This window comes from Protopterus annectens, chromosome 17.part0 (genome assembly GCF_019279795.1).
Source record: "Protopterus annectens isolate FY-2018-M chromosome 17.part0, PAN1.0, whole genome shotgun sequence".
Lineage (NCBI taxonomy): Eukaryota > Metazoa > Chordata > Ceratodontiformes > Protopteridae > Protopterus > Protopterus annectens.
The window spans coordinates 155,391,020-155,417,884 of NC_056751.1; the positions used below are offsets into that span (position 1 = coordinate 155,391,020).

The 26,865-nt window shown below is 40.7% G+C and overlaps 1 protein-coding gene across 2 annotated transcripts in view; it reads right to left on the minus strand.

Moving 5' to 3' along the window:
• The window catches only part of AP3S1 (adaptor related protein complex 3 subunit sigma 1), a 1,319,573-nt gene that overhangs the window by 919,400 nt on the left and 373,308 nt on the right, over positions 1–26,865 (minus strand). For both annotated transcript variants that reach the window (XM_044059065.1, XM_044059066.1), the window contains exon 2: positions 11,578–11,669. In XM_044059065.1, coding sequence (XP_043915000.1) covers positions 11,578–11,669 — 92 coding nt within the window. The remainder of the gene's footprint in view (positions 1–11,577; positions 11,670–26,865) is intronic.

Here is a 26,865-nt window from a genome sequence, read left to right on the forward strand (position 1 = left end):
TTGTACCACATAAAACAGATTAAGGTGCAACATGAAGGCAAGCTAACCTGCCTCGCCAACAAACATGAAGAAAAAACAAATGCTATACACCAACTATACATACTTTTCAAAGTGCTCTAATAAACAATCTTAAATAGGTGGTACACACTAGAATTAGATCAATACATTATACTACGCACCTAGTAAATATTCCATGTTGAGAGTTTTAATATGCATCTTACGACCTTTCAATTTCACTTTTAGTTACTGCCCTAACTTGACTATATGCTTGCACCGCATTATATGCTGCCTTCCATAGGCATTCATTTTCTATCAGTTTCAGAACCTAGTTTCTGACTTGTCATGTCTGTCATAAAGTAGAACTGTCCACAAGGTAATTTTAATAGGTAGGCAGTAAATTATACAAATCAGCATCAGTTATTTCGAATATGACTGTGCATCCAAATTATACACATACACACACACACACACACACACACACACACACACACACACACACACACACACACACACACACACACACACACACACTCAGCAAACTCTAATTGCATTTGTTTATCATGTGACTTCATTTTCTATATACAGTTTTCAGGTTGTTACTTCTGGGGTGTCCACTGAACAGGAAATACTTAAAGGTCCTAGGTCACAATATACAGTTAGCCCTCCAAAACTACAATATCATAAAAATGTAATGGACAGCTCCTACTGCATGCTGTGTGTCATCAATATGTGGTAATGTGTATGTGGCCAGGTAGTGAACACAAACACCATGGTTGAGCAATAACCTTCTTGAAATAATCATACCATATACAAGTAATGTTAATCCAGACCTTTCTTGTGATCTTATGAGCAAATGCAAAAAAAAAATGCTACTCTAATATACGTTAAAGTGATACAAAATACTTAAATAAATGAAGATTCTAAATCTGAAAATGAAACATTTGACAGTAACTGTCACGGGTGATTTAAAGAGGTACTAAAACAGCACTGGAATAACACTTGTTCAGATGACAGGCACTGGAATAACACTTGTTCAGATGATAGGCACTGGAATAACACTTGTTCAGATGATAGGCAATCAGATATCGCACCAAACATTAGGCTCACTTTATTAAACGAGATTAACTCAAAACAAGTTTCCCAATATAACTGTTCAATAATTAGCCACTATATTCGTAAAACATTTGCCCTGCTTTAAAAGCATCTGCATACAAAATTTTCATGTCGACTGTCATTCAGTGAACTTACTGATTTGACAGATACGCACTCACACACACATATTCGCACTCATGCATACACACAGACACACACAACCTCACCATCACACACCCTAAAGTAAGGTTTCTGGGGTCGCTCACTTTCACTTTTTTTAAAATACAGCTGAGCTAGGAACAGAGGGTACAGTCCATGATTTCATACATTTCCAGCGGCCTTGTCCTTGGACCACATTTCACCCTTTTTCTGATTTAACAAAAATCCACTACAGCTGTGATAACACTGTACTAGTTACCATAATGGCACATGGAAACATCTAAACTTAAGCACAAGTGGTACCATCCCCTAATGAAGATAAAGCCCAAGTGGCTAAACACCACCAGAAGGTTGTCTTCGTCATCTACCCCATGTTACATTTTGACATGAGGTCAGGGTGTCACATCAACATTAGTCAATGTGAATACATCACCCAGAGCCAATATTTACACCACCAACATACTTCTCATTTTATTCAACTGTTAAATTGAAAAGACCATCTGACACAAATGGCTCACTTCTGTTTAAGTGGTTTCTCAGAGATATGTTACTTTCAACTGGAAGTGAAAAGATTCAACAGACAAGACTACAGAACAAAGCCTGTCAGCAACTCATATCAACCTTCTGCCACCAGACTAATTTAAACTCACCAATGGGACATGTGTTATTGCTGTTATACAACAGAGTTCACAACAAATTTTACTTGCATCCCTTTATAACGAAGTTCATTGTAGACGTTTTGTTTCTCAACATATTTTTGCTTGCCACCTGTAGGTGGTACAGTTTTCAGTGTGCACAGCACATGTGCAATGTTGTCTGTACTCAAGAGCAAGCAGTACACTCAGGGAAAGCAGAAAATGTTATGTAAGGAGTGGATCCGTGATTTTTAAACAGATAGCTTTTGACAGTTGTTCTGGAAGTTATCTGCACTGTTACTTTAGGGCCCTGTTTGCCAGCAATGCAGTAACTGCAGTTCCAGGATTTATTTCTAGTGAACATCATCTGTTGCTCTACTGTTGTTTTACCATACGAAGGAGTGCAATGTTATAGAGTCCCCACTTGAAGCCTAATAAAACTACCCAACAGACAAAAATAAACAAAACCAAGAAAGGCCAGTTTATGTCTCCAATACATACTATCTTAACTCCATTCCTTTTTCATATACATCCATGACTGTAAGGTCCACGAAAGTGGAAGTATTTACAGAAATTACACATCCAGAAAATATTTAACTTCTTCAACTTCTGTCACCTAAATGTAATGCTCAACAGAAAAAGCATCTAAACCCAGCAGTTATTTCCTGAACTACAAAATCCAACACTGGAAAACATGAAACCATGTGCATATTTGGTGAACACCATCAAGAATTCCAACCACTCAACACACACGAAAACAGACACATGGACACATAAGCTTTGTAAATGTAATCCAAACTCCAATGCAGCACAAAAGAAGGTTGGAGTCTCGCACAACTTTCTGTGATCATTCCAACTATTTCCACTTACCATCTGACTGAATGAAAAGAAATTGCAGAATCATAATGGTTAAGGTCTTTGCCTCACAGACTCAAGGTCCAATGTTCAATCTGGACTTCCAATATGGACTATGTGGAGTTTATATTTTCTCCCTGTCTCTGCTTGGGTCTCCACTCACCTCCCAAAATCATGCTGATTCTGCCTCAAGGTACTGATTTTAAAACAGCCTCCCAACAGATTTAACCCAAAAATAGAGAGTCATGGGCAACAGTACAGATTACAGGTTGTTCTTATCAGGAGGGGAGGTTTAAGCAGACCTGCCATTCAGCCTGCAATTGTAAGCTCTCCTACATAAAGCAGGACAAAATGAGTTGATGTCGATAATGGGGGACCTGAAGGCTCATATCAGGACAGAGAGGACAGGATATCAGGACTCCCCTGCTCCATATGGGTACAGCAACAGGAATAAAGAAGGAGAAAAAAAAAAGCATTCAAGACTTCTGTCTGGCACACAGCTCAATGGTGGCTAACTCATGCTTCACTACGAGAAACAGTGACAAGATCACATACAAGACTGGCCAGCATGCAATTCTGGTAGACTTCTTCCTGGTCAGCAAAGAGCATTGTGGTAAAATCTGAGATGGCAAACTCATCCACAGTGAAATGGGTGGCTCTAACTATAAACCACTGGTGGCTACAATCAGCTGAAAGCAGAGGTAAAAAAAAAACACACTACACTGAAGACCTGCAAGTTGACAGGAGCAAAGCACAAGAATTTGAGGAAATACTCTCATGCCTAGCACCTCTGAAAGAAGAGGAAATAATTGGACAAAAGAAATAGGTGGACAAAAGAAAAATGACAATGTCTCAAGACAGAATATGTGAAAACTACAGAACAAATATGCAGTCAGGCTACATATGGAAATAAGGTACGTAAGGAAAGCTGGTGGTGGTATGCAGAAGTCCAGGATGGTACTGAAAGAAAGAAAGAGCAAATGCCAACAGACCAGGGTAAGAAGGAATATTGGTTACTAAGAGAATAATCACAATGCTAAAGTTGGGGGCGATGGGAAAACTCTACCAATTTCTGTGAAGAGTCTCAACTCATGGCACAAAGAAACTGTATCAGATTGGAAGGCAATGACAGAAAGACAAAGAACATGTTCAAAGAAACCATTCATAATGGATGCCAGAAGCAATCTGCTCATCAGTCCACAGGACATCAAAAGTATATTGAAGGAATACTTCAGGAGGGTTTTGAATGAATACAGTCCCACACAAGCTGCACTGTCCCATACACAGCCTACAATGAATGAGGAAAAATCTTTATCAGCTTGTACTGTTACAATACATTTTAACTCCTCATTCTCAATCTCATCATTCATGCAACCCCCTCTAATATTTTCACTAGGTAAATGAGACCCCATGAACTCAAAAGTGTGTCCTTTAAGCTGCTTAACATGTTTGTTTAGAGCATTGGTGGTTATATCTCTCCTTATATCTCCCAAGTGTTCAAGTACCCTATCTAAGTCTACGACTAGTCATGACAACATAAAAACAAGGACATTTTGTACACGTAGCTATGTAGACCAAGTTATTATTTGTGCAATCTACATAAACATTAATATCATACCCAACACCTGTTGTCGGGTGTGCAAAAAAGTTCTTCTCTGAAATATAAGCACATGCTTTGCAGGAGTGACAGGGATAAATCCCTAATCTATCTGATAACACAGGTGCTTTCTTCTTCCTATTGTAACAAAATCTACATTTCAAGGATAGTCCACTCTTAAAGGCAAATGAGGGAGTAACATCATCCACATTTCTAATTTTTTCATCCATCAATAATATCGGCCAATTATGCTTAACTATCTCATAGATCAAGAAACTTTGAGATGTTTGGAAAAAGAAGCATCTGAAAAGGTGCAAACATATAAACAACAAAACCTACAGATATTTGAAAAGTATAAAAAAAAGAAATATATACAAAAAATAAGACAAAGAGGAAAAGTAGAAAAGGAGATTAGTTCACAACTAAATACTAGGCTACCTGCCCTTGCAGGCCATTTTTTAAGCCTAGCCAATTTTCCTTTCAAAGTGAAAATCAAACCCTGTACCTTGTGTCTGTAAGGTAAATACCTTAACCATTATGCTTGAAGTTAAAGAAACAGAAACTGTGGTTATAGAGTACCTGGAAAGTGAAGGATTCAGTGTAGAAAATCAAATGCAGAAAGCACCACAACAGACTATAGCAATGGATACCCAAATTAAGGGCAAACTAGTGGAAGAGGAAGCTATTGGTCAGGTGTCATATCAAGATAATTTGGTGCCGTCCACAGGAAACTAGTACAAACGTTCACTTGAAGCTAGACAGCAAGGAAAGGAACAGGAAATTGTGGAAGCTCTGATACAGTTGATGTTGAGGAGTGATATGCCAGTGAGTTCCCACATGACAGAGCAACAGATGGCACAGGATGAAATTTTAGAGAAGGTGCCACAGGAAGATGCTACAGAGCTTTCTACAGAATGGCCGCAAGAAATGGAAAATAAGGGAAGTGCCCTCGGTTTGGAAGCAAATTAGCTAAAAGAAGATTTGTTTGATTTAATAGACATGGGTAGATATATTAAGATCAATGAGAGAAATAGACTGCAGGAGGTCAATAAAACCCAAAAAGTCAGAAGTCCTAAATGAATACAGTAATCAGGACTGCCCATAGAGACCAATGCAATATAACAGAAGTAAAGAGGATATATTACTGTACAGCTAAATTAATAACTGATAAAGTTCTACCACAAGAACAGAGGGTAGTGAGAGAAAGGAAGGGTAGAAATCGAATGCCATCATGTAAGTATCGAATAGAAAAAACTATAAAGCAATTAAGACAAGAAGTATCACTGTTAGAAGACTATAGAAGAGGGAATAAATCAACAAACATACTACTAAAAAAGATAGACGTGATAAAAGCAATGTGCAGTATTAGAACAGACCAGGATCTATCATGCACTATCACAAATAAACTAAAAATTCCAGTACAGGCAGAAAAACTTAGAAGATACACAGATAAATATAAAGGAAAACTACAAAAGAAGCAATTTATTGATGACCCAAAAGTTTTATAGAGATTTGGGAAACAAGGCAAAAGGAAAAGAAAGATCACCAAAAAAGAGGAAACAGATACATTTTGGAGAAGTATCTATGAAGATCCTGTGGAACATAACAAAAATGCTAAATGGATAGAAGAAGTAAAAGAAAGAAGAAGAAGTTTAATTGCGCAGGATATGAAATGGGATGAAGCAACAGCCAGAGAGATTGAAACAAAGTTAAGAAAAGCCTCTAACTGGAAAACCCCATGCCCAGATCCAGTACCTAAAAGTATTAACATCTTTGCACGAAGATTTAGCCATGAGTAAGAACTATTTATATGTGCATCCCAAACAGACACCAACCTGGCTAACAGGCAAAATAATGCTCTTACTTAAGAGTGAACCTGCAAGCTACCCTAAACATTATAGACCAATAACTTGCCTTCTGACGACGTATAAACTATACACAGAAAATGCTGACAAAGTATATAGTTATTTAGAAGATAACTTAATTGTGGCAGCAGAACAAAAGGGCAATAAAAGAAAGCCATGTGGAACAAAGGATAATTTTTTGTTAAATAAAGTCATACTAGAGAACTGTTAAAAAGGGGAAGAATTTAAGTATGGTGTGGATTGATTATAAAAAAAGCATTTGATAGTATCCCACAATAATGGATAAAAGAGTGCTTAAAAATGTACAAGACAAAACCTACACTGATCAACTACATTACAGTGACCATGAAACAGTGGCAGACCACTTTGTAATTAAGCCATGATAAAGGACAGATTATTATCCCAGGGATAAAAATTCGAAGGGGAATATTCCAGGGTGATTCTCTGTCACCATTGCTATTCTACCTTGCCATTATTCCATTAAGCTGTTTATTTAACAGCTTAGGCCATGGCTTCAATTTGGCTCCTAAAACAAATTGTAAAGACTTCTCATCTTCTCTTTGCTGATGATTTAAAACTGTATAGTTCATCAGATGAGGAACTGAAAGTACAGCTGCAGGTTGTCAAAACTTTTTCAGATGGTATAAGAATGTCATTTGGCCTTGATAAGTGTGCAAAAGCAACCTTTAAAGCAGGAAAACTGCAGCACCAGGAAAACATCAGTTTGGGACAAGAATGCAATATAAAAGAACTTGAGCAAGAGGGAGTGTATAAATATTTGGGAATTGATGAAGGATCAACAGTAAAACATGAAAAAATGCGAATAAAACTTAGTAAGGAATACTTTAGAAGACTTAAATTAATTCTGAAAACAGCATTGACATATAGGAACAAAATCCAATATAAACCAATTTGTTCTTCCTGTCCTAACTTACAGTTGGAGAGACTGACTGGCCCCAAAATGTGTTGGATAGATTCAACAGGAAAACAAGAAGGATGCTTCATGCTCACCATATGATTTATAAAAATCAGTGTTTACCAAGATTATATATTTTCTATTCCAAAGGAGGGATGGGCCTCCTTGAAACTGATTACATGTATAGATCTGCAATTGTGGGACTTCACACACATCTGCTGACCTCACAAGACCCAAATGTAGTGAAAGTTTTGAAACATAAGAAGAATATATCTAAGATGACTTCTCTGCTTAATTTAGCAGAAGCATATCAGCGTCAAGCAGGAATGGAAATCAAACCAGAAGTAGATAAAAATAAGGCAGTAACTGAATGTGCCAAAAAACAAAAGAAAGAATATAAGGTGAAGGACCAGATGAGAAGGCAAGAAATGTGGGAAAAGCATAAATATAGTTGCGAGTATAGAAAACTTCTGGAAGAACCTCATGTTGATCGGAAACAAACGCAGGAATGGTTAAGGACAGGCAAATTTAAACTAAGAGATGAAAGGTTAATATTGGCAACCCAAGATAGTGGGCTATATACACGCTGGTTTACAAAGTCCACTGAACATGTGAGAGAAACAGACAAATGTAGGTTTTGTAAAACCAAATTGGAAACAGTAGCACACCTTGTTGCTGGTTATGACATACTAATGGCAGAAGGACTGTATATTGAAAGGCATAATAATGTGGCAAGACTGTTGCACTGGGGATTATGCAAACATTATGGTACTGAAGTGGCTGAAAAACACTGCAAACATGAGGCACAAAGCATCATGGAAAATTATGAAGTTTATATCACCCATTACCAACAGTTCAATAGATACATGCTAGAAAACCAGATATAGTGGTCCAAGAAAAGAAGACAAAAGTAGCATTGATCATTGAAATTGCTACACCCAGTAATTACAGTGTCTTGCTTACAGAGACACAAAGTCATAAAATATCAGGATCTGCAGGCAGAAACGAGAGCAATGTGGAAGAAAGATACCCATACAGTTCAAATACTAGTAGGAGCAATGGGTCTTATAAAAAAAGAATCTACAATTGTATTTAGCAATGTTACCAATCCATGTAACCCCATATGAATTGCAGGAGGAGTCATTACTGGGCACATTGCGGGTGCTGCAACCAGCACTTTTGACTGACATCAAAGATTAAAACAATACTAATTTCATGAACTTTAATGGTACTTTGAGTTAGGAATGGGGTCCATCCCCATCATGGTATTAGAAACCCAAAAGACTTGAAGACATACACATACATAACATACATACATAAGCTGTTTTGAAAACAGCATAGTCGTACCAACTGTGTGACTTTTAGACTGAACAGCTTGTGAGTCAAGATGCACAATGCAATCAGTCACGACAGTAAAATGCTTTCTTAGTTAATCGTGTATTTAAAGGAGGCTTATGCCTTTTAACACTTGCTGACTAGTTATAAAAGGGGAAGGGGGTTAAAGGGCACCAACTCTCTGATGTCCAAATAGAATTAACAGAAAAGCAGTCTACAAATACAGGTTGCAGTGACACGTGATGTTAATTTCTTGTTATGCTACCTGTTTTGGAGGGAGTAAGTAATGTGATTAATGGTAGGTTTAAACTGTCATCACTTAGCAGAACAAATAGATTTCCAAAAAGAATATACAATTATTAAGAAAATTTGAAATGTTAAAATCCACCAATATGAAATATGAAACAGTTCAAACAATTTCACTTTTGTCTTGATGTGGTATTTCCTTTCAATTAAAATGTAAATAATCTTTCCTGTTTGATACAGGAAACGTCATATTATGCATTTCATGACTTGCTGTGATAAGATATGATTATATTGTTAAAAAAATTACAAAGCTAACTAAAAAAATAACTTTAAGAAGTGACAATATTTTCCAATGGCAGTAAATGCATCGTGGCACTTGATGAGTCAAGTGCCAAGATGCATTTTTTCCCATTTATTTGGGGCATTTTTTTAATAAAAAAGTTTTGCAAACATATTAAACCACCCCCAGGTAAATGTAATATTTCCTACTGTGACATTCCCCTTGGGGTAATGTGTTGTGTCCATTAAAGTCTATGGGTACAATGCATGTTTCTACCATACTGGTGCCACTCAGTGACATCAGCATATGAAAAAAACTACATTTTAAAAAGTGTTTTTCTCATCAAAACTGGAGTGAAAAAGAAGTTCTCCAATGTTCAGTGCCACTGTCTGGCAGCTTCTAGGCCACATGCTGTAAGTTAACTAAAAGCTAGAAAATCACCAAGTATAAAAACAAAATGCGTCACATATATCTGCAGGGTTAAAATCATCATCATCATCCCCTTTTTCCCATTTACATGGGGTCGGGGTATCGTATTAACTGTCGCCAACTCTCTCGATTCAGTGCCACTCTCCTACCTTCTTCAACACTCATGCCTGACTGTCGCAGATCTTCTTTCACACAATCCATCCACCTCTTTGCTGGATGCCCTCGCTTCCTCTTACCTTCTTCCTGTCTGTCCCAAATCTCCCTCACCAGATTGTCTTCTGCTTTTCTACACATGTGCCCATACCATTGTAATCTGTTTTCTTTGATCTTTTCTGCAATTGGAGCTACTTTGGCTTCTGCTCTTATGTCCTCATTTCTTCGCCTGTCCAGCAGTGTGCATCCTACCACCTTTCTCAGGCACTTCATTTCCATCACCTCTAGCTTCTTCAACTGTTTTGCCTTTACTGCCCAGGTTTCTGTACCATACAGTAGTACTGGTCGCACCACTGTCTTGTACACCTTACTTTTCAGCTTTTTTGGCATTCTTCTGTCATATACTACACCTGATACTCTATGCCAGTTGGCTGCAGCCCCTCTGATTCTAGCTTTGACCTCTTCATTCAGACTACCCTTCTCCTCAACCACCCCTCCCAGATACTTGAAGCTGTTTACCTGTTTCACTATCTTCCCATCTATCTCTATTCTCAGCTTCTTCTGATTTCCCCAATCTGCTGCCATTACCACTGTCTTATCTGTGCTTAGTTTCATCCCATGTGCCTTCAGATTTGCATTCCATTCTCCTATCCTTTGCTGAAGTTCTAGATCAGAGTCTGCCTGTACTGCCACATCGTCTGCATACAGCAGCTTTGTTGCTCTGACCCCTCCAACCTGTTTGCTGATGTAGTCCATTACCAGTACGAACAGCAGTGGGCTCAGAGCTGAACCCTGGTGTACACCCACTCCCACTGGGAACCCCTCAGTGAGGCCAAACACTGCTCGTACTTGAGTCACTGGGTCCATGTACATAGCCTGTACTAATTCTACCAATGTTTCTGGGTCTGCAGAGTTAAAACTACACAGTTAAAATCCAGAAATAGAACATCCTACCACTGCAACTTTTTATGACTTCAGTTCACTGATAAGGTAACAAAATTTGATTGCAGTATGACAAAAACAATGCTAGAAGCCGAATAGCATGCAGCATTTTTTACTGAACATAAGGAGTTTGAATTAGCAGTATGTGGTAGGCCAAACGTTAACCCGAATAAACCCAATGAAACTGAAATTAAAACTGAAGGTTAACCATGCATGAATGTAATGACACTCAAAGTTAAGCATTCCAAAAAAGTACACTAGCAGGTAATAAATAACTTGAAATTATCATCTCAAAACAGCACGTGTTGGTGGCATACAAGAATAAATCCCAGAGTACAGCCCACACAATCAGACTTTGTCTAGCAGATTAGGAGGGAGGATGGACTAACACATCCTGGAGGTGTGAGAGGGGTGATAGTTCTAGTGACCTAGCAGCATTGCTTACAAAACCTCTCCTGGAGAACAGAACTGTGTCAAGATGAGGGAAACTAGTCTAGGGAGGATGTGGGTGTGATCACTCAAGCACATTCAAAAGTACACAAGTGATACTTGTGGTGACGCTTACAATCAAGTCACCAACAAAAAAGAGGTTAGTCCATTCAATCGAATAAATGCCTTATACAAACCATAACTGGAATCAGAACAGCCAGAAAGACTCATTTAAAACTAACTGTGGGAATTTGGTTTATTTAAATAACTGCTTTTTTGTGCGCACTCCTGACTCCAGTTTTGTCTGTTTTCAAATTATATTGGTGGCTTCACTGTGAAGACCTTTTTGTAGTTTTCTATAATAAAAGGTCCTCATAAGCAAACTCAATATTTGTATGCGTTGGTTCCTACCCTCCTCAAATGGTACTTGCTATAGGGATTTTCCACCAGTGGAGAATAAATGGACATCAAGTAGGTACAGGGGAAAAGACTATTAAATTAAAAAAAATAACAACACTGATATTGATCCTTATGGCTCATCTTACTCTATACAGAATGAGTAAACTAATCTGTAATAATGCTATTAGAGTGGCAATGCATTTATAAACACATCTGTAACAGAAGACACTTGCAGCAGTACTTACATTCCTCCTTCCAAGAAATTACAGACATTTTCATCTCTCTTTGATACTAAGTGAAACGTCTCCCTAATGATTTGCTGCTGTGTATCTTCAGTCTGTGAAGGAAACAGGAGTCATTATACACTCATCTAGCAGTGGTTAAAAAAATCAGCAAAACCACATCATTTCAATCTTGGTTTAGCATATGAAGATAATGAAAACATTCTAGATGTTGTGAACTATGTGCAATTGAAGTTCAAACATTAAAAGCAAGCAATTATAAAGGAAAAGGATCAGCCACATCAAGAAAAACTGATGCAAAACAAAACCAAACCAAATATGTTTAGGGATATATTTTGTTCTTAGAAAAATAAATGTTGGTCAGTATTACCATGTTAGAGGCACTAAATTTTCTCAGACTGGTCAACAGATCTTTTCCTTATAAATTTCAGTACAATAAGGTTATGATGCATGGTTCGGTTAACAGATTATGAATCACCACCTATGCCCAAGCACAGAGTTAAAAGGATACACAGACAAACCATTCAGTAAAAACTGCAAAAAAGACCCAGGCAAGAGTCTTCAGTGTGTAATACCTTAAACCTCCTGTAGTGGAGGGTCATGGAATATATGCAAATGACCCCCTACGGACATACCAGTGTTTCAGCTATATGGCTTCTTGAATGCTTGTGACTTTTTACCTTTAAGTCTTTATGGGTACATTCAAGCCAATAAAGCCAAACCCCACTACTTACAGACATGCCATGTTTCGCACTTTCTGTGACCTCATCACTACAGTAAAAGTGGATTGTTTGTCTGTACTTTAGAAACACAGGCTAAAAACCCAGTCAAATGCTCATAAACATTAAGGTGCCTGCAAATATCTCAAACATCCAAGCGAAAGGTAAGAAAGTAACAAATTGCAAAAATGACTCAGTCAAGCTGCCATCTCTCCATTCCTGCAGCGAGCTTAAGTTGTTTCACTCCCCCAGGATGGGAGGGCATACATGGGCACTCACTACCATCCTCCCCCCTTGTGGCTCCTTCAGCACCAGTACCTCTAACTGAAAAAGAAATTATGTACTCACCATAACAGTCCATCTGTGTTGTCCATTTTGATTCTTCCACAATATGTAGATTTGTATCCAATCCTCAGATCCAACTCAGTCACTTTTTACAACTTGTGAATACTGCAAACTCTCGAGCCCCTCTCTTACCCATAATGCTCTAGTCTCCCTCCATACGTCAGATCTTGATTGCTGCCCTTTATTGTTAAATAACAGTCATATGAGAAACCACTGTCTGGGGTTCAAAAATAGGAATTTTGGTTCCCACAGTATCTTCTCATTCTTTCAGAAGTCATAAGCAAAAGGTAGGGGGTTGGAGGAAGAATGAAAATGGACAACACAGATGGAACGTTACGATGAGTACATAACTTCATTATCTGATACTGTCAATTTTCATTCATTCCTCAGCATGAGAGAGACAGTCCCCAGCTACCTGAATCCTGGGTGGACTTTAAGAAAAGATATTCCTGAGTACTGTGGAGATTAAGGCTGCTCTTCCCCTAGAGACGAGATCAACTTTGTAATGAGTAATATAAGTATTAGGATTAACCTAAGTAGCTGCAGCACAAAAGTTTTCCATGGAAGATCTGCAGAGAAACACTGAAAAGGTTGCCAGGGATCTAGTTGAATGAGCCCTCAATGTTTTTGACAAGGGAAATGTAATCAATTAGCCATTTAGCTAAAGTTATTTTGGTAACTGGCTTTCCCAGTCTTGATTCTGAAAAGGAGACGAATAATTGATCTGACATTTTGAATTTTTCAGTTCTATGCGGATAGAAATGTAATTGTCTATGAACATCCAACAAATGTAAAATGTATTCCCCTTTGTTTAAGAAATTTGGGAAGAAGACTGGAAGGTTGATCGATTGATTAATGTTGGATCCTGGCACCACCTTAAGAAAAAAAAATGGACTGGTTTGTAAGGAAACGCTATTTTTATGAAAAAATTAAACAAGGAGGTTTAGAAGATAAGGCATGAAGTTCTGAAACTCTCCTTCCTGATGTTATGGCTACCAAAAATATAGTTTTCTAAATTAAAAAAATAATTCACATCTTGAAGCCAGTTCAAATGGTGATTGAGTCAGGGCTTGTAACTCTAAATTCAAATCCCACAGTGAAGCAGGATCTTTAAATGGAGGTTTTTGTAAGGTATTTACAAAAGGAACCTTTTTACTGAGTCATGGTGAAGCTAAGATAGGAGTGCCAACTCCAACGTGAAAATTAGAAGCAGCAGCTAATTGTACTTTAACCATTGAGGAACTACCCCCTTCATTAAAAACAGTAACCCAAAATTCAAGAACTGTGGGTACTTGTGCTGAAAAGAGATCAATGTTTTTCTGCTGTGCCCAAAAACAAACCTTTTCTATTTATTTTTGCAACTCCTCCTAGTGGAAGCTTTGTGGGAGGACAAAAGAATGTGACAGACTGGGGAGAACAGCCTAGGCTGTCTAGCTATCAATGGAATTGGAGATATCCTGTAGTCAACTTTAGGCTCAAAATGTCCAGGTGAATCATGTCTGTTGGGTGAGACAGAAAGTGTAGAATTGGATCCAGGGTCCAAGAAGAATGAACTAGATGAGGCCAAAGGGGAAACAAAATCTGATGAGGCTAACAAGGGGGCAAGGAGAATGACTGAGTTCTTCAACCAGGTTGGTTTCTGTAGAAATTTGGGACTCAAGGGAAGTGGGAGGTTAAGAGTAAAGGAGACCGGATGACCAAATGTGGAACAGAGCATCTCTCTGCAGCTCCCCCCTGAGTGGGGATCAGGAAAAAATACCTGCTGCATTTGCTGTTGTGGGGAGTAGCAAAGATGAAAAATCTCTTCCGCCACAGACTGAGATACCACTCCAGTGGCATCTAAATGGACCTCCTTAATTTGTCCTCTAACATGTTGATTTTCCCCGGTATGTGCACTGAACTATAAAGTGTTATGAGGAGATCACCCACTGCCACATTCTCATGGCTTCTCTGCAGGGGGTAATATGGGGCTCCCCCCTTGTTTGTTGACGTACCAGACAACAAACATGTCAGTCTGAATTGCAATAGTCTACAGCCTACAAACTGACTTGTGGAGTCACTCAGACCAGGAAGGTATGCATTTGTCTCCATCTGATGAAGTTCTTCGAAACGAAAACGCAGTGTGTGTTGAATTGCGTTAATGTGATGTGTTTTACTGGTGGACTGAAGAGTCGCTTTATGTATTTTACCTTTTGATGGACTGAAGAGTCGTCGTTCATTAAAGCATAGTGTGCTGTTAAGGATTTGTGCCTTCTTCGATCTGTTCTGGTTTTAGTACTGGTTGGTTGGTTTTCGGAACAGTGATGCTTTTTTGTTTTTGAATTGCAATAGTCCCTAGAGGAAGACCATCTTGACATGCCTGCAATGCTAATAGGACTGCTCTCATCTCCAGAACATTGATATGCAAATTGGTCTCTTGGGGAAACCACATACCTTGGACCATCCTTCCCAAGAAATGCCCCACTGATGAGAGGTGTTCATAGTCTCTGTCGCCACTGTGAGCGGTAAAACAAAGGGTCAGCCTAGATAAATATTGACTATCTGGATCCAACAGTGGATGTGGGATTTGAAAAGTTTGACTGGAAAAGATAGGGGTTGTTGAAGAATAGACCACTGAACAGCTAGAGTCCATTGAAGAACGTGCATACAGTACCGTGCTAAGGGAAGTAATACTACGGCTGCTGCCATAGATCCCAGTGCTTGAAGAACGAATCTGGCTGGAGGAGATGGGTGGGAAAGAATGTGGTGAACTGGAGATCTGAGCGTGGTTATGCGCTGAGCTGGCAATGATGCAATTTGCATTGTTGTGTTCAATGTGAACCAATTAACTCCAAGCTCTGAACTGATAAGTTAGACTTGGCATAACTTATTGTTATCCCCAATGACTGGCAAATCTGAAGCAAATAGTTCCTGGACTATTGTAGGAGAAGCATGGAGGAGGGCGGTGAAGAGCCAGCTGTCTAGATATGGAAACGCTCAGAATCTTTGATTCTCAGGTGAGCAGCCACCACTCTGCCCCTTGGGGCAGTGGTGAGTCCAAAGGGCAGGGTTCTGAATTAGTAATGACTGGCTCCCAGCCAAAAGCGCAAATGGCTTCTGGACTGCTTGCCTGCAGTACGCATCCAGAAGATCTATGCAGTACATCCAATCATCTTTGCGAAGAAATTGCAGAATGGACTTAACAATGACCATTCGGAACTTTGACTTTCTTACATACTGATTTAAGATGCTCATGTGCAGAATTGGTCTGAGGTACCCTGTCTTTTTAAGTGCTAAAAAGAAACTCTAGTAAGTTCCAAATCCTATTTGGCCGAGCAGAACATCTTGGATGACTCATGTCTAGCAGCTTTTGAATGTCTTGCACTGCTGCTTTCCTCTAACTGGGTGGAATATCAGGAAGCTTCTTTCTTTTGTAAATAGGAAGTTGGTAAAATGGAATGGAATATCCTCTGGATATTATTCTTAGCACCCATGAATCTTTTGTTATATTTGTCCAGGCAACTGGGTGCAAGGACAATTGTCTCCCAACAGCCTCCAGAGTTGGACAGTTGGGTAGCACTTCAGGAGTGCTGGAAGGGTCTGCCAGAAAGGAATCATGGTAACTCTGATTTTTGTGGGCCTCCTCTGCCTCCAGGATGACGTCTACCACTGGAACTGCCTCCACTACCTCTGGAGGAGTTGTCCCTGTGCGAATCTTGGAAAGGTCCCCGAGATTTGTGGAACCACATTTTCTTACTATCTCTTTGATTCCTAGAAAAGGTTTATTGAGGGGTAGAAAACCTGATTCCCAGGTCTGAGAGTCTTTCTTTCTTGTTTTCTGTGGGTAAATGATGGACCAAATAAGGATGTGCCATCAAAGGCGTGCTGATGAATGACATTTTAAAAAGCCCCACAAAGTCACATAGACTAAACCAGGCATGTCTCCTTATGGCAACGTCTGAACTGGCAGCCCATGAGGTGCCTTCATCTGTGTGAAAGATCAACCTCATGGATTAGAAATTGACAACATAAGTGGCCAGATCAGAGGATGTTCTCTTGAAATCCTCTCCAGACATGGACTCAAAGAATTTGATATCTCCTTCGTCAAATCTCTCTGTGGTCTTGTGAAATATGCCAAGTAATTAAGAGACTTTAAGGTGAAGGTCTCCAAGGGAAATACTCACTTTCCAAATCGGTCAAGTGCTCTAGACTCTCTGTTTGGCGAGTGGACAGAAGAGTTCTGTTCAGCTAGCTCTTTTTAGTGGCTATCAACACCACCACAGTGTCTATTGGGACTCCCACCACAGTGTCTACTGGGACTCCTTTGCTCCAGTGGGTCTATCCTTCAGAGGAGCTAAGAATTTTTAATGTCTTTTTGGAATAGGTTTGACAGTATCCAGTTCCTTCCGTGTCTGGCGGGAATATAAAATCAATGAGTTCATCCACCAGGGGGGACCCAAGATGTAGATGGGCCAGAACCAAAAGCTTCCAAAAATACCAATCCCTCTGGGGAAGGATTTTCAGAAGACCAACCACCCTTCTGTCTGAGGATCTCCAATACATCTCCAAAGGAGATATCATCTGGTGGTGATCTGAGGCACTCTTCTCCTTCATCAAACCCCCTCCCCTTTGGGAAACTGGAACTTCTTGAAAAGCACCCTGAGTCAAGAGATCCTGAAGCACCCCTGGAAAGAAAGACAGCTGTTCCTGAGGGGGCTGAGGAATTCCCATAAAAGGGGGAAGAGATTTCCAGTCCATGAAATATCCTTGGCAGACAATGGACAGAACCCAAGAGACCTGAGTAATCTTTAACCAAACAGGGAGAGACAGAGAAAGGCAAAGTGAAACAGAAATGTGGCTTTGTAGTCAGGATAGTCAGATAGCACCTGGCTTATCAGGAAAAGGAAACTTCTGGGGCACAGAAGTCTGGTAGCTTTAGCAGGAGGAGCTTGCTTCCCACCTTTCTTGCCCTGGGGGGAGAACGAGATTGCCTACGAAAAAAGGCTGGCTCATTGGGGTAATTTCTCTGAAACTTGGGTACAGGAACATGCTTAAGTTCCTGTAAAGCCTTGGCCTTACCTTGAAGAGACTTAAAGAAGCAGCAGCTTCGTCGAACAAGTGTTTATTATCCAGAGGAGCACGCACCAACCTAGCCTTAATATCATCAAGCAAAGGATGAAGCTGAAGCCAAGAATATCTCATATCAAAGACACAAAAGCAGTAGCCCTAGAGGAAGCATCTGCTGCACCATAACTACACTTGATGGAATGATGAGCCACCAGGGAGGAAGTCCCTAACAAGAAAGAAGTCTTCCCTTCAGAGTCAGGAAAATCAGAAATTACCTGACAGGCCTAGGAAAGAATAGCCAACATGCACTTGGACATATGGGTCTGAAAACTGACAGCCCTAAAAACTAAAATAGCAGAGGTTTAAACCTTTTTCCAAACCTTTCCATGGTTCTACTATCTTTATCAGAAGGCAGTAACTTAGGAGAAGCTGGCAACTGAGATGGCTTGTCAGAAGCCACAGACACCACCAAGGGGTCAGCAGAAGAGCACTTGTAAAGAAATGTGTAGTCCTCAGGCACCATATAAAACCTATCAGGTTTCATGGGGGCAGGGGGCTGAGAGTCAGGAGCCTTAGAAGCATTAGAAAAGGAATCCAACAAAGCAGCGAGAAAGTACAGTTGTGTACACTTACCATAAATGTAGATGTTCGAGTGTATTCACTGTTGCAGTCATTACATTTGGGTAATCTGCTGGCAGGTTGCCCTCAGTCGGTCTGATTAACAAAGTCTTGGGTCCTGCATCGGTTGCTGTCCCTTCTTCCATGACGTTGGGTCGTCAGGGGTATAAAACATGCAGCCGACGCCATTACATCAGTTTTTCTTGCCCCAGATGTCAGGTGCCCTCCAAATGGGTAGCAAAGTATATATATATATATATATATATATATATATATATATATATATATATATAATATATAATATATAAAAGTAAATAATGTAAAACACAAAAAATATACCTCCAAACATAAGCAAATATACCCAAAAAGGCTTTTAAGCACAGTAAAAGAAAGGAGAAGTATAGTAAGAGAAAAAACCAGGGGGCTGAAGGGTGGGTAACCAGGACTGCAACAGTGAATGCACTAACATCTACATTTATGGTAAGTGTACACAACTGTACTATGTTCTTCGCGTTTCCACTGTTGAAGTCATTACATTTGGGTAGAATCCCAAAGCTATGGTTGGGAGTATAGATTTATATAGCATTAAGAGTAGCTATAAGGCCCTGCAGTACATCAGTGGCAAAGCCAGCCCTGGATTTAGAGAAGAGAGGTAAATGGTAATGTTTGGTGAACGTATGAACTGAGCTCCAGGTAGCAGCTTCTAGAATGCCTCTGGTAGGAACCCCTCTGAGAAAGGCTGCAGATGTAGATGCAGCCCTGGTGGAATGAGACCTGATCCCCTTGGGGATAGGTTTACCATGGTGCACACAGCAGAAACAAATACAATGGCTTATCCACTTGGAAATAGTCTGCTTTGAAATTACTTTTCCCTCTGCCCCTGCAGAAAATGCCACCAATAGTTGTTCAGATTTTCTTAGAGATTTCATCCTGTTTAAGTAGAATCTAAGTTGTCTGTGTACATCCAATGAATGCAGAATCCGCTCATCCTTGTTCTGCGGATTGGGGAAGAAAGTTGGCAGATGAATGGCCTGATTAGGAGCCACACTGGATACCACCTTGGGCATGAAAGATGGACTGGTCCTGAGAGCCACCCTGTCTGGATGAAAAATAATGAAAGGCCATAAGAGCCTGTAATTCTGAAATCCTTCTAGCTGAAGTGACTGCTAAAAGGAAGGCTGTTTTCCAGGAGAGAAATTTTAGGTCTGCAGTAGCAGCTGGCTCAAAAGGAGGCAGAGTGAGTTTTTCCAAAACAAAATTGAGGTCCCATGCAGGAGTTGGTGCTCTCCTGGGAGGTCTTAAATTTTTGGCCCCTATGAGATACTGCTTTAGCAGAGGATGAGAGAAGAAGGAAGGTTCTGTGTTGTAATGAGCTGAAATGGCAGAGGCATGGATTTTTATGGAAGAAAAGGATAGGCCCTTGTGAAGCATCTCAGTTAGGTATTGCAGAATCTGAGGAATATTGGGCATTGCTGTGCTTATTCCTTGTAATTGGTTCCAGGCACAGAATCTTTTCCATTTGTCAGCATAAGATTTTCTAGTACTAGGTCTTCTAGCCTCCAAAATGACATCCATCACTGGTTTACTGAGTGATGCCAAGGGTGAAATTAGTTGATTAGCCACGCTGCAAGATTAAAGTTTGGAGTTGAGTGTGCAGAATTTGTTAGTTCTGCTGAGACAGTAGGTAAGGTGTCTGAGGCAGGTGCCATGGAGGAAGGTGTGACACATTGCGCAGGAGTGGGTACCAGTGTTGGCGATGCCAGTCTGGAGCAATCAGAATCGTATTTGGTTTGTCCTATTTGACTTTTAGTAAAACTTTGGAGAGCAGAGGCAGAGGGGGAAAAGCATAGACTAATAGGGTTTTCCAGCTGAATGATAGAGCATCCACTTTCCAAGCTTTTTTGTATCCAAATGATAGTTCTGGGGTTTGGCAAAAAGATCTATGCCTGGGTTCCTCCATCTGCATGTCAACATGTTGAAAACCTGTGGTTCCAGTTTCCATTCTTGTGGGTCCATAAGATTTCTGCTTAGTTCGTCTGCCAGAGTATTTAGCTTTCCTGGCAGGAATTGAGCTTGTAGTTGTATTTGATAGGTCAAGGCCGTGTTCCACAACGCCATGGCTAGTCTGCAAAGGGGGTAGGAATGTGTAGCCCCCCCCTACTTGTTTATGTACCAAATAACTGTGGTGTTGTCTGTCTTTATCAGTAGTTGTCCTGTATGAAGGTAGTCCTTGAAGGCCGTCAGAGCATTCTGTACAGCTAGCATCTCTTTCTGACTGATATGTAGGTGCATTTGATTGGGGCTCCATTTGCCCTGAATGCACTTCCCTGCCAGATGAGCCTCCCAAGAATAGTCTGATGCGTCTGTTGTTAGGGGTTGGGCGGCAGGGGGTGGAGTGAATGTCAGTCCCTTGTTTTGGTGGCAGGACTCTGCCCACCGCAGGAACTCTAGTTGCAGGCAAGGTATAATAGGAATCATTGTTTCCAGGCTGTGACCACGTTGACTCCATAAACTTTTTAAGTACCACTGAAGTTTCCTCATATGCAGTCTTGCATATGGAATTAGAAGAATGCAGGAGGCCATGTACCCCAAGGCCTGCAGAATTTGCCTTGCAGATAGCAGGGTTTTTGTGGCCACCTGTTTGAAGTAAGTCATCAATTGAATTTGCTTTTCTGGCGTAAGGTAAGCCATCTGGGCAGTTGCATTCAAGCTTGCACCCAGGAATGTAATTATTTGAGAGGGTACCAGTTGTGATTTCTTTTCATTTATGGTGTACCCTAGACAAGTTAGAACCCTTTTTACAAACACCAGCTGCTTTAGAAGAATGTCCTTGTTTTCTGCCTGAATTAGACAATCGTCCAGGTATGGATATATTTGAATATTTCTTTGCTTGCAAAATGCAATTACTGGTGCCAGGCACTTTGTGAAGACCCTGGGCGCAGTAGATAAGCCAAAGGGCAGTGCAGAGAACTGGTAATGCAAGTAGCCTGCTTTGAAGCTGAGGTATCTTCTGCAAGATTCCCTGACTGGGATATGCAGGTAAGCCTCTTTTAAGTCTAGAGTTACCAACTAGGCATCTTTGCCTAGCATAGGTAGTAACTGTTGAAGAGTCAGCATCTTGAATTTTGGTATGTCCAGAAATGTGTTTAGAGTGGATAAGTCCAGAATTGGACACCATGATTTGTCTTTTCTGGGTACCAGGAAAAGTCTGGAATAGAAACCTTGCCCCTTTTCCTCTTCTGGTACTGGCTGAATAGCCCCCATGTTCATGAGGGACAGAACTTGTTTCTGGGCCTCTGCCCACTGATTTGGAGGCAGATCTGGCCATCTGTTTGGGATTGGCAACGTGTGGAAGTGAAATCTGTATCCCTGGGATACTATATTTAAAACCCATTTGTCCTAGGTAATAAGTTGCCAGTTTCGTGCATGAAGTGCTAGTTTTCCCCCCAAAGGGGCGGCTAAGAGGTAAGTGCTTGGTGATGGTACAGGGAAGTCATTGAGACTGTTTACCATAGGGAGGTTCCTTGTTGCTTCCAGATTTGGAGGTGGAGGCACCCCACTGCTTTGTTCTAAAAGTTCCTTGTGACTGAAACCTGGAGCCTTTGGAATGTCTTGATTTGACTGGAGCGGCTCTCAAGGGGACTGGAAAGGACCAGTTCTTAGTAGGCCAGTGCCTACTAAATCTTGAAGGTTGCACTTGTAAGAAATCTTTCCCAGTTTGCATAGATTTAGCTTCATCTTCCATCTTTTTTAACACTTCTTCAGCCTTATTACCAAAGAGACGGTCCTGTTGTAAAGGAGCATCCAACAATTTTGCTTTAACATGGTCAGGCAAAGTTTCCTCTTTGAGCCAAGCATGCCTTCTTAGCACAGATCCAGTTACAGCAGCCCTGCAAGAGGCCTCCAAGGACTCAAAACCACATTGCAAAGTATGTTTTCCAACTTGTTCAGCTGAATACAACAAATCCTGCAATTCTTTATTTTCCACACAGTCAGAGATTAACATAATTTTCTGTTTAAGTAATCCTATGATATGCTGTTGATATTTAAGCATATGAAATTGACAGTTTAAAGCCCTGATTGCCAAGATTGCAGAAGTGTAAACCTTCTTACCCCATCTACCCAGCACCCTGGAATCTCTATCAGAAGGAGTAGGATTTTTGGCAGAAGAGGCCTTAATGCCCTTGGGTCCCTGAGAAATGGTTTCAGGATCAGCAACAGGGTTTTTGAAAAGGAATTTATGGAAATCAGGAACTCTGTAGTATCTGTCTGGCTTACAAGGAGCCAGAGGCAGAGACTCAGGAGTCATACTAGATTCTGAAAAAACATCATCAACAATGTCTAGGACAGGAGGGATAGGAAAAGGCCTATGCTGAAGAAGTAGAAGAAAATCCCCAAGTCTCTTTTCAGATTCAGAGAAATCCTGACTTTCTCAGTGGAAATGTTCCCTTAATGCATGTAAAGTTTCCCCAAAAGAAAAATCCTCAGGGGGAGAGGCAGAAGGAATGGAATCCTCTGCATCAGAGTCCTCATAAGTAGGAATAGACAAATCCTGTTCATTAGAAGAGTCAGAAGAAATAGAATCCTGTTCAGAAGATTCATAATCAATGTCTTGCCTAGGCCTCTTAGAAGGAGGGGGGTTGGCTACCCCTGATCAGAGTAATTAAATCTTCAGCCATTTTGACCATTTGCTTTTTAGGCATAGGGGCCTGCACATGTGGCCCAGGCGTCGTTTTTTTAGACATAGATTTAGATTTTGGCCTTAGTTTTGAAGATGGTATCGATCTAATATACAAATCTGTAGGCCTGAAAACACCTTCAGAGGCCGGTGCCTGCACAGCGGCTCCGGACCCATCTAAGATAGAGACATCCGCGGGTTCCATAATTGAAGCATCTTGCGGCATACCGGACTCCGAATGGGTCTCAGTAGAGGCCTGCGAACCAGAAGCAGCAGGTATGGGCTGTGAAAGCACCTCACTGAGTACCAGCGAACGGCTTAGGAGAAGCGTCGTCGTCAATTTTGGACCTCGACGGTCTGTCCTTGTCTTTTTCTTTGCATTTTTTAGGTATTCTGGTAGTCGGATTGCTAACCGACGACATTTCTGGATAGTTAAATCTTGAGCCAAAATATTTAGAAGCAAAAATATACAGACTTTTAATCGTGCGTTGATTAAATTCAGCACAAAACTGACAGCAAGGCACGTTGTGGTCAGGGCCTAGGCAAGGAATACAGTACAAATGAAAATCCTTATGAGGTATTTGCTTCCCACAAGTAATGCAATTATTAACTTTTACTGACATCGGTAAGGAGCAAGAAAAAGTTTCCCCTATGGGGTACTTAGCTTTTAGTTGAAGACTTCGGTTCTGAAACTCGAAAACGAAAATTTCAGGAGATTGCTGACCGGCACTTGCGAACTGCTTCTGCTTCGGGCACCGTGCGGCAAGAAAGGCTGATGTAATGGCATCAGCTGCATGTTTTATACCCCTGACTACTTGACGTCATGGAAGAAGTGACAGCAACCGACGCAGGACCCAAGACTTTGTTAATCAGGCCGACTGAGGGCAACCTGCCAGCAGATTACCCAAAAGTAATGACTGCAACAGTGAAACACGAAGAACATCAGGAGGGAGAGCAGACGGTCTGGGAGAATCCATCTGCAGGAGATCATAATACCTTTTCTGCACCTCAGAAACCTGAGCAGAATCCCATTTAAAAAAAACTCCATCATTCTAGAGATTATGTCCCCAAAAGAAATTTCCTCAAAAGGAGCATCAGGACTAGTGGGATTCCTCTTCCTCAGACTCAATCTAAAGAAAGGGAATATGAGAGGAATAAGCAAGGAATTCTTCACCTGAATTTGCCTCCTCCTCAGAGGAATCTAGATCTTTGGATCTTTTAAGGGTAGTAGAGGACCAAGGAGGACCTGGAACAGAAACTCCCTGAGGTGGTTTTAAAGCCATAAAAACATTAAACAACCCCTGAGTGAAATTCTGCCATTCACTCTGAGTCCTTGGGAGCTGGAGCAATATATTTAGTTTTCTGCTTTTTCTTTAATGGGACATCCACCTTATAAAATGCAGAAGGCTCCGATCCCAGACGGCATTCAATAATTATAGTTGGGACTTCTTCTATGACCAAAATTTGAGGAACACCCCTACACCCTTTGGAAATAATCAGCTGCAGTTCCCTTGAGCATCTGATGCAGACGTCTGCAAGGCCTCCAAGGATGTGTCTAAGGTTGGATCCCCACCAACCTCCAAAATGGTCATGGCAGAAGAATCATGTGACAGAGTCAGGCAAACCTCCAGGCTTTCATTCACCTCAGGAGAGATGTCCAGTGGAAGTTGTACAGCAGAAGAATCCGGCCTAGATTTCTTGGCCTTCTCCATGGATGGCTGCCCTCGAAGCGGGAAGTTGCTTCCAAGTTCCATCCACTGTGACTTTAGCCAACAACTTATGACGCAGATTCTCCAAATACAAACCAAAGAAGAAAGCCTACTATGGAGGGTATGGGGAACAAAGGCCTGACAGACTGAACACGATGTATGGTTGTGGGAAGAACAGAGGCCAAACAAGCACTGCTTGTGATGATATGGGGAATTTGTCTCCCACACTGGCATTTTACCCTTATTGCATGACACAAAACCCCAAAAGCAACAAAAAAATAAAATAAAAAGATAAGATACAATAAAACCCAATGAGGCACTTATCTACAATGGCTTGGTAAACCAGCAATGGAATGGCATTCAGACAATCAAGAGATGGAGTTCAGACTGGCGGCAAAGAAATTCTGAGGTTGGTATATCTGGACGTCACCTTTATGCCCTATGCTATGTGAGGAGCATACGTGTGATGTACAGCATACCTTAAAGCAACCTGATGGTTTTGGTACAGTGGCCGGATGTCGGGCCATTCTTGGCAGGGGACCCCTATTGTAATGAATAATGCAACAGTGAAATGGAAGGACATGAATGACAATTTTGTAGCTATGGATAGTATTGATGAAAATAATTTTTAACGGATCACTCACTTGTAAAAGTACTAAGTGTTTGAAACAGATGGTAAGAAGGTGGTAGCTGTGTTTGTACTTAAAATAGGAGAATATTGCTGTTTCTCTGAAAATGTGAGGCTGGATCCAATATTTGATGGTAGAACTTACGACATGTAACAGAGAATGCACATTTTTTTTTTGTGTGGTTAAAGAACTGGTCAGTCTTTGAGGGGTATGAGCAATGTTTGCTTGTAAGCAGAGTTCATAGAAGCAAGATCAGAGAAAGCTAATTTAAAGGAAAGCTGCAAGAGATGTTAAGGGCTCAGTTTCCCATTTATTTTACTGGAAAGAGGTAATTATCTCGCTAGTACAGTTATTGCACTGGACAAATAATTAATCTAGTGACGTCCCTAAATAATAAAAAAAAATTAATTTTAAAACTGGTTTCTTACAGATTGTAAAATAAAGTAGACAAGCTAAATCTGAGTTCTCTGAACCACAGTTAAAGGACTTAATTGCAGGTGCCGAGATAACTAAGGACCCAGTGTTAAAGTTAGGTGGGCCTGTTGAGTACAAATTCCTCTTCTGCTCTTGATCTGTTTGAGTAGCCTCCTCAATCAATATCTATGGATGACTTTTCCTTTAAGTCACCCAAGTATTCAGTTTTTCTATCCTTGTGTTTCTCTGTCATTTCATCTTGCTCTCATTCAGAAAGTACAGTTGTGTACACCTACCATAAATGTAGATGTTCGAGTGTCTTCACTGTTGCAGTCATGACTGTAGGGTTCTCCCCTGCCGGCAGGCAGTCCTCGGTCGGCCAGAATCCCAAAGTCTGGGTCCGGCGTCGGCTGTTCAACCATGCTCCCTGACGTCAGAGCGCCAGGAGTACAAAGCTGACAGCCGACGCCATCTTCTCCAGTTTTTCTTGCCCCAGATGTCAGGAGTCCCAAAATGAAAAAGGTCCCATATCCTTTGCAAATACACCTCAGAAGAATGGTGAAAAAAGGAACTACACAAAAGTAAAAATAAGAGGGGACAGGAGGGAGGAGACTGCAACAGTGAAGACACTCGAACATCTACATTTATGGTAGGTATACACAACTACTATGTTCATCGTGTTTCACTGTTGCAGTCATGACTGTAGGGTAGAATCCCAAAGCTGAAAGAAAGGGAGGTGGTCATAAAGAAGAAGGGGTGGCTAAAAGGCCCTGCAAGACTGCAGAGGCAAAGCCTGCCCTAGACTTAGAGTAGAGAGGTAGATTGTAGTGCTTAGAAAAAGTATGCACTGAACTCCAAGTTGCAGCTTCCAAAATGTCTTTGGTAGGAACTCCCCTGAGGAAGGCCGCAGAAGTGGCAGCAGCTCTGGTGGAATGAGTCCATATACTCCCTGGGATTTGTTTTCCATGGTGTGAATAACAAAATCTGATTCCATGAGCAATCCATTTAGAAATGGTCTGTTTTGAAATGGCTTTACCTTGGGAACTAGAAGCATAAGAAACAAACAATTGTTCTGATTTTCTGATGTCCTTGGTTCTGTCCAGGTAAAAACGTAGCTGTCTGTGTACATCCAA